This window comes from Protopterus annectens, chromosome 5.part1 (genome assembly GCF_019279795.1).
Source record: "Protopterus annectens isolate FY-2018-M chromosome 5.part1, PAN1.0, whole genome shotgun sequence".
NCBI lineage: Eukaryota > Metazoa > Chordata > Ceratodontiformes > Protopteridae > Protopterus > Protopterus annectens.
This window is the reverse complement of record NC_056736.1, coordinates 410,655,494-410,671,424: the sequence shown is the minus strand read 5'-3', so window position 1 is coordinate 410,671,424 and position 15,931 is coordinate 410,655,494. Positions and strand designations below refer to the sequence as shown.

The 15,931-nt window shown below is 39.7% G+C and overlaps 1 protein-coding gene across 4 annotated transcripts in view; it reads left to right on the top strand.

Moving 5' to 3' along the window:
* The window catches only part of PHKA2 (phosphorylase kinase regulatory subunit alpha 2), a 1,461,438-nt gene that overhangs the window by 498,259 nt on the left and 947,248 nt on the right, over positions 1 to 15,931 (top strand). For all 4 annotated transcript variants that reach the window (XM_044073068.1, XM_044073067.1, XM_044073065.1 and 1 more), the window contains exon 12: positions 11,212 to 11,334. In XM_044073068.1, coding sequence (XP_043929003.1) covers positions 11,212 to 11,334 — 123 coding nt within the window. The remainder of the gene's footprint in view (positions 1 to 11,211; positions 11,335 to 15,931) is intronic.

The window sequence follows — 15,931 nt, the reverse complement described above, 5'->3', positions numbered from 1 at the left end:
CTCCATGCCTAAGAAACAAATGCTCAAAATGGCCTAAGACCTAATCACTCTGATCAGGGGGTCCCATCCCCCTCCTGATAAAAGACCTAGACAGGATGCAGACTATGACTCATCCGACCAGGTGTCTATTTCTTCAAATTCATCCTCAGACCTAGGATATTCTTTACCCCCCTTATGAGGATTCTGATGCTGAGGAATCAATTCCATCAGCCTCTCTGCCTGAGGACTACTCCTTTGGGGAAACCTTACATACCATGAGGGAGCATTTCCATTGGGAAGGCCAGGATTACTCAGAATCCAAGAAAAGGCTCAGAGCCTTCCTTTTATTACCTCAACACAGATCCCTTGCTATTCCGCCAGTGTTAGATGTTGTGGATGATGTGTATACTGAATCCAGCTTAAATTCTGATTCCTTACCTCCAGCCCCAGTTAAACCTGACAGATACTACAGAGTCCCTGACTCACACAGATTTTTGTATAAAAGCCCTGTTGTTGACCCTGAAACTATTTCTCAGGGACCCAAAGGAGTTAAGGCCTCATCAGCAAAAAATCCAGTTCCCTCTGACAGAGAGTCCAGAGCATTAGACAGATGGGGAAAGAAAGTATATACGTCTGCAACTTTAGCAATGAGAGCTTTAAATTGCCAGTTTCACATGCTAAAATCAGCAATTTCTGATGTCTCAGTTGAAACAAAAAATGCTTCCAGATTCAGATCCTCCTAATTTTAAAGAAATGCAGGATTTATTGCATGCATCTGAACAAGTGGGAAAACATACTTTGCAATGTGGTTTTGATTCTTTAGAGGCCTCCTGTAGAGCAGCAGTTACAGGCTCTGTCATTAGAAGACATGCTTGGTTAAAAGAACGTACGTTACCAGATCATGTTAAAGTAAAATTATTGGATGCACCTTTACAGCAGGATGTGTTATTTGGAGTTAAGGCAGAAGAGGTATTAAAGAAAATGGAGGATAAGGAAAAATCTATGCAAACGGTGAAGGATTTCTTACAGGTTCAGCCTCCTTGATTTAGCAGAAATTGGCCAACAAAGAATTGGTCCTTTCCAGTTACAGACAGACCTCAAAGGGGCAGATACAGACGTCCAAGAGGTAGAGGTCAACCACAAGGTCCTTACAGGCCTCAACAATGGAGTGCACCAGGCCAGCAAGAAGGGGAAGACAGGCCCCAACCATATAAAAAGCAGCCCCAATGACTTCCCACTACAGCTGCCAAACAGCTCTCTCGGCAGCCCCCTTGGGAGGAAAACTGGCACTTTTCTATCACAATTGGCATTGGATCACCAAAGACAAATGGGTTCTCAACATTATATCTCAAGGTTACAGGTTCCACTTTCACACTCTGCCAAAGCTAAAAAGAATGCCTAATCTGCCACCAAATCAATGGGCAGAGGCTCAAAAACAAATTTCAGCACTCATGGACATGAGAGCTATTCAAAAGGTACCACCACAGGAGCAAGGACAAGGATTTTACTCGACTCTTTCTGGTTCCCAGAATGGACAAAGCCTGGAGGCCCATTCTGGATCTTTCTTCTCTAAACACTTACCTGGATGTTCTGAAATTCAAAATGTTGACACTACAGCAGCTTCTTCCCATGCTGGGCAAGAAAGCTTGGCTTGTGACCTTGGACCTCAAGGAGGCATACTTGCATGTCCCTATCGGACAAAACAGCAGAAGATACCTCAGATTCATAGCTGGTTCAATGCACTATCAATTCTCTGCACTGCCCTTTGGCTTATCTACTGCGCCCAGGGTCTTCACAAAGTGCCTGGCACCAGTAATTGCATTCTGCAGACAGAAAGGAATTCAAATTTATCCGTACCTGGACAACTGCCTGATTCAAGCAGAGAGCAAGGACATTCTTCTAAAGCATCTGTCATTTGTAAAAAAAAGTTAAGTTGCCTGGGGTACACAGTAAATGAAAAGAAATCAAAACTAGTGCCCTCACCAGAGATAATATTCCTGGGTGCCAGCTTGAACACAACAGCCCAGATGGCTTATCTCACGCCAGACAAGCAAGGACAACTGATTCAATACTTTCAATTGATGGCAACAAAGACCCAACTCCCTGCAAGAAAAATTCTACAGGCCTTGGGTTACATGGCATCTTGCATACTACTAATTCCATATGCCAGACTGCATATGAGGAAATTACAATGGTACCTAAAGAGTGTATTGTCTCAACACTGTCAAAGTTTGGAAACAGTTATACCACTAATTCCTTGCCTTCAACAGGAGTTTCGATGGTGGGCTCAAGCTTGTCACCTCAACAAGGGACAGCCTTTTACTCAACCCACAGCCAGGCAAACACTGACAACAGATGCATCGGATTACGCCTGGGGAGCACACATGGCAGGGAAAATGTATTCAGGGCAAGTGGCCCGCAGAACAAAGGAATCTTCACATCAATCAAAAAGAGATGCTAGCTGTACAAAATGCCCTTATAGCTTTCAAGGACTTGCTGCATCCAGGACAACTATTACTAAAGACAGACAACACCACAGTTATGTGGTACATAAACTAGCAAGAGGGCACTCACTCCTACCCCCTCTGCAGACAAGCCATGACCTTGTGGAACACAGCTCTAAACCATCAAGTTCATCTGCAAGCACAATTCCTGCCAGGAGAGAAAAACACACTGGCAGACTACTTAAGCAGAAACATCATGTATCCCCATGAATGGGAACTGAATCCACAAATATTCAGAATGATAACACAGAAATGGTGGAGCCCGGACATAGATCTGCTTGCATCCCCAATGAACTGCCAGCTACAGAAATTCTGCACATGGAGTTACCATCCACAAGCATGGAAAGTGGATGCCCTCTCATTCAGATGGAAAAACCTACAAGTATACGCTTTCCCACCACTACCTCTCCTTCCAAAGGTACTCATAAAAGCCAGTCAAGAAGAGCCAAAGATGATGCTGATTGCACCAGACTGGCCATGCCAGCACTGGTACCCAATCTTAAAGAACTTGGCACAAGAACCACCCTGGATTTTGCCTCAAATCCCACATCTGCTGACTCAGCACAACAATCGGATACTTCACAGCCAGCTAAAGACCTTAGACCTAGCTGCATGGAAGATTCCTTAGTCAAGCAAGCAATGCCTCTCTCCAAAGCTGTTATAGATGTCATTCTGGAGGCCAGAAGGCCTAGTACCAGGAAAGCCTATTCGGATAAATGGAAGAGATTCTGTGCCTGGAACCAGGCTCACAGTCTTGACCATCTTGTCCCAAACATTCCTCAGATACTACAATATTTAACTGAGATGCTGGACAAAGGCCTCTCCTTTTCATCCATCAAGATCCACGCCTTTGCCATCTCTGCTCATTACAACATGGATCCACCAATTTTCTCTAATCCTTTGCTAAAACAGTACCTCAGAGGGGCTAAAAACATAAGACCGCCCCGAAGAGAACCTACTCCAACTTGGGACCTCAACTTTGTTTTGGAAAAATTAACTTTACCTCCTTTTGAGCCAGCTAACACAGCAGAATTAAAATATATCTCTTGGGGAAACTGCTCTGCTCCTGGCAATAACATCAGCACGAAGAGTTTCAGAATTACAGGCACTAATGACAGTGGAACCTTTCCTCATTTTCCACCAGGACAGGGTGTCTTTAAGAACTAACCCTACGTTTATGCCAAAGGTGGTATCAAGTGTGGCTCTAAACCAAACTATTCACTTGCCAACTTTTTATCCAAAACCACAGAATAAAGGGGAGAGACTACTGCATTCTTTGGACATTCACAGGCAGTTACGCTTCTGCTTGGACAAAACCAAAGCTTTCAGAAAATCTGAGCAATTATTGGTAGCATATGCTGCATGAGCACAGGGAAATGCCATTTCAAAACAGACTATTTCAAAATGGATAGGACATTTTATACATTTCTGCTATGCACACCATGAGAAACCTGTACCTAGCAGCATTAGATCTCACTCCACCAGGGCAACAGCCACTTCAACTGCCTACCTCAGAGGAGTAGCTACCAAGGATATTTTGGAAGCAGCAACATGGAGTTCTGTGCATACCTTCACCAAGCATTACCATCTGCCTTTGTACTCTAAATCCAGAGCTGGCTTCGCCACTGCTGTGCTGCAGGGCCTTATAACCACCCCTAATGCCTTATAGAACCAGCCACCCTACCTCAGCTTTGGGATTCTGCCCAAGTGTAATGACTGCAGCAGTGTAACACGATAAACATAGTACAGTTTTGTACCTACCATAAATGTAGATTTTCAAGTGTATACACTGCTGCAGTCCAGGTTACCCTCCCTCCTTCCCTGCTTACTTGCTGGTACTTACCTATGTCTTCTTCCCTTTAATACCTATGGGGAGTATTTTCTGGTAACTGAAAGTTGTTGTTTGCTTTTCTTATGTATGTTTTATTAGCAATTTGAATTGCCTACCTATTTGGGGGCACCTGACATCTGGGGCAAGAAAAACTGAAGAAAATGGCGTTGGCTGCATCTTATATACCCCTGTCGCACTGATGTCAGGGAGGAGGCGACAGCAACCGACACTGGACCAACACTTTGGAACTCAGGCCAACTGGGGAACTGCCTGACGGCAGTATAACCCAAGTGTAATGACTGCAGCAGTGTATACACTTGAACATCTACATTTATGGTAGGTACAAAACTGTACTTTTTTGATGTTGCAGGTTTCAGTATAGTGTGATTAGGGTCCCCTTCAGTTTGCCGACATTCCAGAATGCCAACAACCATATGGCCGACAACATATGGTCGACATTCAGAATGCTGATAATGCAGAACAGGCATCTCACTACAGTGCAGAATGGAAAGATTTCCATTCCTGCACTGTAGTGCGATCTCAGAGTTGGTATATTACAGTTACGGGGGGTGTGGGGGGCAGAACAGTTGAAAGGAAATTTTATTTTCCTTTTCTATGGACCTCTCACAATGTCGGCATTCTGAATGTCGGCCATATGGTTGTCGGCATTCTGGAATGTCTGCGTTGTGTAGGGGATCTTGTGGTTGACATTGCCTGATTCGGTACAAACAGCACAGAACATCATACATAGATATATTTTATATATATGTGTGTGTGTGTGTGTGTGTGTGTGTTTGTATCTGTCTATACACATATATGGTAGCAATTGTTTTGACTAAATTTCAGTTTTCTGCATCATAATTAACTGAAACTCATTTGACTAAAGTCACAATTGACTGAAAATTATAAAGTAAAGATCCAGTGATTTATTGTGTGCATTTTTCTCTTTTCTCAACTGCTATGCAGTCATGAAGTTGGTATGTTTAAGTAAGGGGATGTTGGGGAAAAGACCCTGCTTGGGGAGGGGCAGATGGATACATGTGTGAAATGTGTTTGTGTGTTAGCAGCGATTCTTTGTGTATGTTTTTTTTCTCTTTTCTTCACTGTTGTGTAATTACAAAGTTACTATAAGTAAGGGGGCAAATCCCCCCACATGGGGAGTGTGGGGGTACTTGTCCCAATTATAAAAATAAGTTTTCAAGGTTTGTTTGGTTTAACAAAGTTTTTTTTTTCAGTTAAATATGTTCTGTTATTCTTACCACAGGAATGGATCTGGCATCTACACAATGAGAGTATTGAAGTGGGTAACAGCATTGGGAAGTGGTCCCATGAGCTGTGTTCATAAGTTCATAGGTTGGTACTAGGCTATCGGCCCTAGGGCCTATACAAGCCTAGCCGTAATAATTCCCTGACGATTTCTTCTCACCCTATTTGGTATGATTGGCATTGCTGTAGAATTTAGACTATAATAGGGAGAAGTATCTCAGAGTATTGAAAAGGAAGGGGGATACAAGACTGGAACAAACTATCAAAAGCCATACTAACTTCATACTTAAAAGTTTTACTGTCCTTTATGCTAAATTTCACTTAAAAGACCAGGAATGAGTAACATATTTTCAGATTGGGCAGCTGTGGTTCAGATACTGTCCTTTATGCTAAATTTCACTTAAAAGACCAGGAATGAGTAACATATTTTCAGATTGGGCAGCTGTGGTTCAGATCTGTATTTCTATCAAAAAGTTCCAAAAGAGTATTTCCAAAGAAAAAAATGGTGCAGTGTCAAGTCAGGCATAGCTAGGTTAATCTAGCAGCACTGCAGCATTGATGATTGGTAGATGGAAGGCACAAGAGTTGACTAAGTAGAACTGGGATCAGGAATGGAAAGCCTCTGATAAGCTGAGACTCTGGCCTACATATAAACTGTGGCAAATAAGGATATTATATAGATGGTCTCTCACCCCAAGTAGGCAGTTAAGGTTGAGGATGAAGAGATAATCAGTGCTGGAGATGTGGATAAGAGGGAGCTGAAAAGCTATACATTTTCTGGTAATGCCCACTGGTACAGAATTATTGGGATTAGAATACCCAAATACTGAATAATGTATACAATGTAAATATTTCCTGAACTGGAAATTCTGGATTTTTGACATGGTTTCCCAAATGATACCCAGATTACTTCCAATACTGGATGACTTCTGGGTTTTGGTTAGTGTCATTTAACTGATTTGTGATAGACAATGGAAAATAAGAGAAATCAACCACAGAGTTTGTTGATCACCTTCTTCATAAATACCTTGGCAGGATTTTGCATGCCTTTTAAAAGCACTGGGTAACAGGTTAATATACAACAAGAATAGAAAGTATTATTTTCCCAACTGTAGGTTGCAAGGGAGATGTATTTCCGTTAACAGTGGAAGATTTTTTCACTAGCAAAATATTCCTTTTTTGGGATAGTTAATACATTTTACCGTATGCTGAGCATTGTGTATATCGTATGTAGTTAACGAATTCAATATGTTTTAACTTTATTATTCATGTTTTTCATTACTGACACTAGACAGTAGATGCTTTTTTCCCTTTTTATGTACTAATATTCTAAAATAAGTCAAACCCAGTTTAAAAAGAAAAAAATATTCATTAGTTTGTGACTCAGTGAAGTGTGATTTATTCAAAATGACCACACTCAAAAGCTCCCAATAAGCCCTAGACACTGTCCTAAATATAAAGGCCAGCAAATTAGGATATTACATAGATGGTATCTCACCCCAAGTAGGTCATTAAGGTCCCAATGCAATATCCTGGAAAATGGTGATGAAGAAAAGTTTGTTATAAGACTACATCCAATCAAGAAGTGACCTACGAAGCAAAGTTAACCTTATCTTGAAAGGAACGTAAGTAGCACATTTGGGTCAAAGATTCTGCTCTATGTTAAATTCATAGAAAAGTCAGACAGTCCAAATGTGTATCACTAAAGCCTGTCAAAGACAACTCAAACAACTTCTTGAAAGTCATAGATAATATCCATGGCAAAATAATATATTTCATAGCTAAATGAATTTATTTGAACAGCACTATAACAATGCTGGTGTAGCAACCAGAATTGCCATCATTTTAGCTGAATAATGAAGAAACGGTATTTGGCCAAAAATAAAGCAAACTCCAGTAAGGTTTTAAGAACAAGGCTACAACAAAAATAATCTGGAGCACTAGACTTAATTTAATGATACTGCACAAGGCAAGTAAAGGCTTATATGACATTTGTAACAGTTTAGCATCTAAAAGTAGATACACTCAAGTGAAAACAATGTTGACCAATTAACCTTAGCTAAAAAGGTACACCATTTTTAAATGTAAACAATCATGAAGGCACTGCAGACAACTACTAACATTTTAGAAATGTATTAAACAAGGATAATAATATTGGCTAAAAATTGCAGTTTTGTGGAAGCTGTAAACTTATACCAACATCTAGATAATACAAAAGTTGGACATCTACAAAACTGAGTCTCAAAAGAATCTAATCTTACTTTAAAAGACTTGTTATAATATAGCAGGAAGACATGTTTAAGGAACAAGGCATGGAAACTGAGAAAGACATAAAAATGAAGTGACATATTTTCAGAAAGACACTATATAAACTACTCTACAACAGACAAAGAATGAAAAATGGCTCTGAATTAATGAACTTATTGAAATTGGGGGGGGGGGGTTTCATCAAAGGAGTATCTGGTCTGCAAAAGGAAATAAAACTTTTCCCTCTCTCCAGTCCATTTGTCTCCCCTATCTGTACCCAGTCAGACCAGTCATTCTTCCTACTAGGTGAGATCCAGGCCCATTCATTCCTCAAAATAGAGTGAGAAATAGTTTATCCCTTTGAAGGTAAGACTTAAGAGTTAGTGTGTCGGTCTGCAGACCAGGCTGGGGTGAAACAAACTACCCCCTTATGTCTGTAACTTCCCCAAGTGTTTACTGTAGGGCACAAGCTACTGATCTTAGTAGACATGGAAATCACTGATGCAAGCTTGGTCATCAAGTCCCTAGTAAGGGAACTGGTCATAACATCTTCCCCTCCAGGATCATTATGCTCAACCTTCCCTCGCCAAGTCCATTAGATTCTTGAGTCACTAATCAAACCCAGGACATCTGGATCATAGTTGGGGCTTTATCCTTCTATGCCAATGATGCTGCCTGAAAGAAGAGATATTGTTGTGGCAAACTTAATCCCATTGATAAGAGGCTCAGGTAAAATGCAAATAAAGCAAGTCAGATTTAATTAAACACTAATACCCAGAAATAAATTCATTATTTCAATCATGTCTGCAGTGGGAAAAAATAAGAACAAGGCACAAATAAAAATAAATCCAATATACAAGGTACAACCTGACATGACGTTCTCCATAAACACATCAATATAAGCTACTGATAATGCTGAGGCTACATTAAACATCAAGATAAGTCACTGCCCTCCAGACTACACCCAAAATTATTAAAACACTGCAACATTAAAATCTTTTCCTGCAACAGCAAGCCACCTCTGTCTATCATGGAAACATCCAAAAATACAGTAGTGGCTAAGAAAAACAAAATCAGGACAGAAATATATCTTGCACTAGGAAAGTATATTTATGTAAGGTACTTACCACAACAGTAAATGAATGAAAAATATTTTTCAACTTGTATTACTGCAGTGGTTGTATACAATATCCAAGAAAAAGTGATAGAAGAGAGAAACCTTATGGTTGCAGTGACCTCTCAATGAAGATCTACCTATACAGTAGGTATCTTGCAGAACTGCTCTTTCTTAGGGAGGGTCACTGTAACATAATTTAGAACATTTGGGTAGAATCCAAATTCTATCTAGTTTGCTGTAGGAAGTTGAGAGTGACATGAATTCATGTAACCATGTCACCTAAACCCTGTCCTTTCCCTAGACTATCTTCAAACCTGCAGTGCTTGACAAAAGTTTGGACAGAAGTTTGTGGCAGCCTTCCAAATCTCCTTATGCAGAGACATTTCTAATGTTGTTGTTCTCATAAGGAAAAATAATGTAAAAGTACTTGGTAAAGAATTTTGTACTTGTCATAACAAAGGTAACACAATATCCTGGCCACTTTGAAAGAGTTTTTGTTAATGCCACGCTTTCCATTCTTAAAATAAACAATCAGCTGATCTGTCTTACTGAAGGCATGTGTTCTACTGGTATATTAGAGAATGGGCAAACTGTACATCAGCACCCTGAGTGGAGAGCGAACGTTCCTGCCTGCTGAAAAACAAGTCCACCTGTTTCTGGCAGCATAGCAAGCTGCTGTGGAGCTCGGACTACAAAAAAAGTAACGACCACCATTACTTTACAGTCCTCACTATACAATGTTTTTGCTGTTTAGCGAGTATAAAAAAAAAGTGTATGCATGTGTGTGTCTGAGTGTGTTTATCTTTGTGTGTGTGAGTAAATGCATGTATGAAAGCAGAAGAGACTGTATGAGTGTATGATTGAATGAGAATGAGTGCGATCTTGTGTGAGCGAAGGCGTGTTTGAAAGCAGAAGAGACTGTGTGAAAGAGATAGAGAGAGTGAGCGCAATCTTGTGAGTGAATGCGTGTATGAAAGCAGAAGAGACTGTGTGAGAGAGATCGAGAGAGAGTGAGCGCGATCTTGTGAGTGAATGCGTGTATGAAAGCAGAGGAGACTGTGTGAAACAGATCGAGAGAGTGACAGTGATCTTGTATGAGTGAATGTGTATATGAAAGGAAAGGAGACTGTGTGTGTGTGAGATTGAGAGAGAGAGAGGTTTTGTGTGCTCAACTGTCCACATTTTTGCAGAATGTCCAGAATTTTGCCTCATATTTTCTGTTCCTCATAAAATTTGTGGTTTTCTGAAGTTTTGTGGCACATTAGTGAGGAGTGAGTTCACTAAATAATGACTGGCGTTTGAGTTTCATGCTTTATATCTTTCAGAAAATGCATCGTAATACAAGACCTTTTGTTCTAGCAACTTTCTAAGTTTATAAGTGCAATATATTTAAATTTTGTCCCTATTTTTGGGGCTTTGTCCCCCCATTTTTGGCTTTGTTCAGATTTTTTGTGTTAAGAGGTTCAGAGTTATGCTTGTAGGAGTGAATGTGAGTATGAAACCAGAGGAGACTGTGTGTGTGTGTGTGTGTGTGTGTGTGTGTGTGTGTGTGTGTGTGTGTGTGTGTGTGTGTGTGTGTGTGTGTGCGTGTGCGTGTATAAGCAGAAAAGCAGAAGAGACTGTGTATGAGTGAGAGAGAGAGTGGGTCTCTCTGTAAAATTGTTGTGTTTCACTTATTTTGTAAGTACTATATTACTTTTCATGTGTTTTTGATGTAAAATGCTTCCTCCAACACCATTAACATATACTGCAGAAAGTTTGAAACGCAAGTCAGAGGAACTAGTTTACATAAAAAAAATAGTATAGTAATTAAGTAAAAAACAACAATTTTACAGAGAGCCCATTCTCTAAGCACAATAATGCCCAATGTGATGGTCATTATTACAGTCATTGTACTTGTAACATGCACCACCTGTGTGTATGTTGATTTATTTTTTTCCAGGGCTCATTAGTCATGGCTGCATTGAGGTATATTAGAATACGTTAATCCCATTTTGTTTGCATTTCATTGTTATTGAACATTTTCTCCTTGGGTCTCAAACTAAAATGGACCTTAATCAGCTTAGACTTCCCTAGCTACTAGAAATAAATAAAACTTCTATAATATGCTATACACTGAAAAAGTTGTTCTGTGTCATTCAGTCTAAGCGTACATTTTGGAACTCTGTGAGTGAAAGGGATAACAAATGAAGTATTTTTCTTCAGACTGATAAACTCTTACAGTCATTACCAGTGTGTAAAACATGTTTTTTTTTAATTCCCTCCAGGACACTAGCAGATTGTACTATGATCCTGCTGAGCTTAAACTATTTGAAAATATCGAATGTGAATGGCCAGTGTTCTGGACCTACCTTATTATAGATGGGATATTCTATGGTGATGAAGTGCAGGTAAAGCTGTGTGCATAGTATTTGTTTGTAAAGAACTGAACTCATAAAAAAAAAAACAAAGATTTTTCCATTTCGTGTGACTGACAAGAATGCTGTGATCACAATGGTTAGCTTTAGCTTTTTTGCTATTGGATTTAGATTATCTAATGTTAAGGACCCCCTTTGATGTCGATCATGTAAAAAAAAAAAAAACAAAAAAAAATCAGTTACCTTCACATTGCTCCACCCCCCCACACCCCCAGAACTTAAATATACCAACTGTAAACAGTGCGGAAGATGGAAATCTTTCCATTCCGATCATATGGTCTTCGACTTTATGAAATGACCATGTGAAGGATATATATATATATAAGACATATATATATATATATATATATATATATATATATATATATATATATATATAATATTAATTTGTACCAGAATGTGAACCAGGTTTCTTGGTGTCAAAGAAATAAAATGTTGTTAGCCCAGTTTGCAGAGATGGCAGTGGCTGAAAGCTCAGCAGGAGTTCTCTTCTAGCTCTATGTATTTATTGTAGCATCACCACAAGAACACACACTTGGATGCCAGGTGTTCAGCTAATCCCTTAGAACCCTTCTATTGGTGAATGCACCCATAACTAAAAAGAATTACAACCTGAAATTGTCCTTGGTTGAGTATCTTGGCAAGGCACGACCTCAACTCCTATCTTGGGGAGGGCATTCTGAGGTTCTTGCATCACCTTGTTGGCAGATGAACTGTTGTAGTTTGCTAATGAGCAACTTGATTCCTGGGACTTGTGCTTCGAGTCATCTGGACATGCACTAAGATGAGGAACTCATGGACCAATCCACATACCTGCGCTGTCCTTGAGGCCCTGGTTGAAGATGGTCCATCTGATCATTCTGCCTATAGAGTCACTTCTCAGAGTCTGCATGTCCAGCTTGTTTGATGCCTGATGGGAGTATGAGAGAAATATGCAGGAGTACACCATTTGAGGTGTTTGATCCAATATCCACATGACCCTTTTCTTTGACTAGAATGCATTGCAGTGCTGGTTCCAACTCCCCAGTATCTGAGTATAGTCTATCACATGCTAATCAGTGAGTTCAGTGAGGTTACTCACCTTCAGAATCCCTTGTGGAGTATAGTGGATTTAAAGGTTGCTATCTCTGGAAAAGAGAGGGATAATGAGTACACCCCATTACTGGCATCCCCTCCAGATGATCCCTCATTCATGGGTGCCATCATTCTGATGAGAAGTAGCAGTCCCATGCATACACAGTATATCAATGCTTTGAAACGGAAGCAACAGAGAAAAGAAAGTCTCCGTGGCTCTGTTTTCTTTTTTTTTTTTTTAATTGTAAAAGGTTTTGGGGCACTTTATATCAATGAAAAAAAGTCTGGGCGACTGGACATTTTTCTGTTGGCATATTGCGGAATTTACAACGGGCACATTGGTTGGGCTGGGCCAATCAGCATGCACATTTTTGAATATTAATAGGGAGTCATTGTATAATATTATTTATTGCGTATGAATTATTAATAGGGATGTTTCCATTTCCAAGGGCATTCCTTATGCAGGCTAGAAAATCCTTTGCAACGGTGGGTGTTTGTCAAAGGAAAAAATTTCAAAGACCAATACACGTAAGGTTCAGTTAAGGCACTTTAATTTACTTGCTGCAAGGAGACAGAAACATGCAAATACAAGGATTTGTCTAACTATTAACAGGAAATGTGTTCATTCTTATACTGTTTTACAAGACATGGCCTTCTAAGCTGATGTAATCAAACACAACTTTTAGCATTGTTCTACAGCAGATGTTACTCAGATTTTCTGCTGACATGACTAGATTTGTGGGAAACTTTTCAGAAAAACAACTTGGCCTTGGTGATCAGTAATCCGTTTACAAGCTTCTATTGTACAGTGTTACATTTCAAGGTACTCTTCTAATAAATATACAAGCAAATGCTGATTGCAGTTCATATTTTGTCCTAATTATCTGTAACTTCTACAGCTGTATATTTTCTCATAGCACGAGTGGAACACCTTGTCTAGGTTTATACAAGTAGTATTGTTCTATTCATTATTTTCCTAATGCAAGCAGAAATCATCTGCTTCTCAGTAAATTTCCAAGGCACAAGCAAGATTTTAGCTAATAATACAAGGTCAGGAAGCATCTGCAGTTTGTACAGATTTATGCAGTATGAAATAGAATAAATGTGTTAACCCTTTTCAAGCTCTAAATTCACTAAGCATATTACTAATACACACATTAATACATATTTTTCTAACATTTCCTCCCTATTAATGCTTTTATTCTACTTTCAATATAAGCATAAACAGTTTATTTTCTTCTCCTAACCTCTTCCACACAGGATTTGCAGTTAAGAGAGCCATTTAGTTTAAACTTATGAAAGCATTTTCAGTCTTTTAACAGTTCTTCAAACTCAGTACTTTGATATAAGGTTTCAGAAACTGACATGTCTATAAGGTCTTTAATCAGTCTTTTCATGCAGGGGATACCACAACAAACACATACTCCCAGTAGGAGCATAGCTACACAAATGGCAATCAGAATGTTCATTAGGATGGTACCCCACCCCCCCAAACCATTTCTGGAAAAAGTCCGTCACTGGGTTTGGGCCTGGTTTGGTCATGGCCGACACTTGCTGAATCACCTCAAGATGATTGTCTATCTCATGTTTATGGTCAGGGATATACAAACAGCATTCTTCTTGGATTAAAGCGCACGTACCACCTCTCGCCACTAGGGTGAAGTCGAGAGCCATGCGGTTTTGGAGCACCACAGTTCTCATAGCATTCAGTTCATCAGTCACCAATTCGAGAGCAGAAAAAGTTGCATTGCTCATTACTTTGAGAAGTTTCGACAGTTTTCTCAGCTCCCAAATCGATTTCACTGCTCCATATGCTGGTAATATGCCTGCCCACGATATAACGCTATCACTCAAGTCCATGTGTGTCAGTTCTTTGCCTATGGAATGATGGTCTTTCCAATGTGCATCGATTTGTCCCACTGGATCCACAGGTTTCTTGACGTACTCTTGGACATTTCAAATTTTTCCTCGAGGCAACACTGTAGTGTGTCGTATGGCTGGAACCAGGTAACCCAAAAAACAACTGCTGGACCAATTCTCAGGTAACCATTTGTATGTCTTTCCGCCACACAAAAAATAACAGTCCTCTACTTTAGTAGTAACCTTGCTATGAATATACACTCGCCCTGCATGAAACATTTTTCTATCAATTATAGACAGCTGTTTATAAAGAACAGAATTATGTTTTACTTCATCAAGTGTTTTATGCATCAAACCAAAAAATGAATCATAGTTTGTATTACAATAAAGATCTACTTTGTTATCTTTAGTGTAACATCTATAAGGAACAGTCACATTACAATTGCTCCAACCCACCTGAACAGTATCATTTTTATAAAAACACACAGTTCCCTTTTGTGGAACAGACAATTGCAATGCTATTTTATCTTGTGATGTAATGGTTGAGGTATCATAAATCAAGTTTTCCCCAGGTCTCATTGACCCCTAGGGGGACTGTAGTCATTAATAACCCCCCGTATGCTGTCGGCAAAGCTGTGCAAATCTAGCAATTCGAAACATTGAAAGTCTCAGCATACACATATTTAATTGCCTGGTAAGTGTTAAAGTTTGGATGCCAGTTTATGAGCAACGCTTCACGTTTATTCAGTTCAGTCTGTGTGGCTGGCAAAAGAAAAGGCCATAACAAAAAGATTATTGTCACTAGTGCAGTTAACAGGATGATTATGCAATACTTCTGAGGAAAGGGTTGTTCTGCATTCCTGCTTCTTCTGGACTTTTTGCTCTTGGCATGTAACAAGATTTTTGTCCAGTTCAAAGTTTTTAACTAATTTACAATGCATCAGGTGGATCCAGGAGGCACGCTCCGCTATTTTGACTGCAGTGGGTGTTGACAAAAGCACTTGATATGGACCTTCCCACTTTGGAGATGCCCAATTCTTCTTAACTACCTTCAGCCAGATCCACGTTCCGGGGGACACTGCCACTTCTGACGGTCTGGTTTGTTCTTTATCTGAAACAGAATTTAACTGCAACAAATGTTTAGAATTTAACAAATTACGCATATACTCTGCTAATGTACTGTCAGCTTCCTGGTCTGCGGGCATGAGAGATTTCCAATGAGGTATATAATAAGCCCTTCCAAAGAGTTTTTCGAAAGGAGTCAATCCTTTTGCATTCGGAACAGTTCTCATGCTCAACAGTGCCAGGGGCAGACAGTACACCCAATTTCTCTGTGTTTCTACTATTAATTTCCTTAGCTTACTCTTTAAAATCCCATTATGCCTCTCTACTAGCCCTGCAGATTGTGGGTGATACGCACAATGATTGTTTAAAGAAATAGCAAAATGTCTACTTAACTGTTGTGGTTCACGAACTGTGTGCTGTTGTCATTGTAGACCCTTTCCGGAATGCTGAATCTAGGGATGATTTCTTTAACAAGAACTTTGGCCACAGTCATAGCATCTGGATTTTTAGTCGGAAAGGCTTCCACCCATCTGGAAAACATATCTACAATGACAAGACAATACTTCTTATT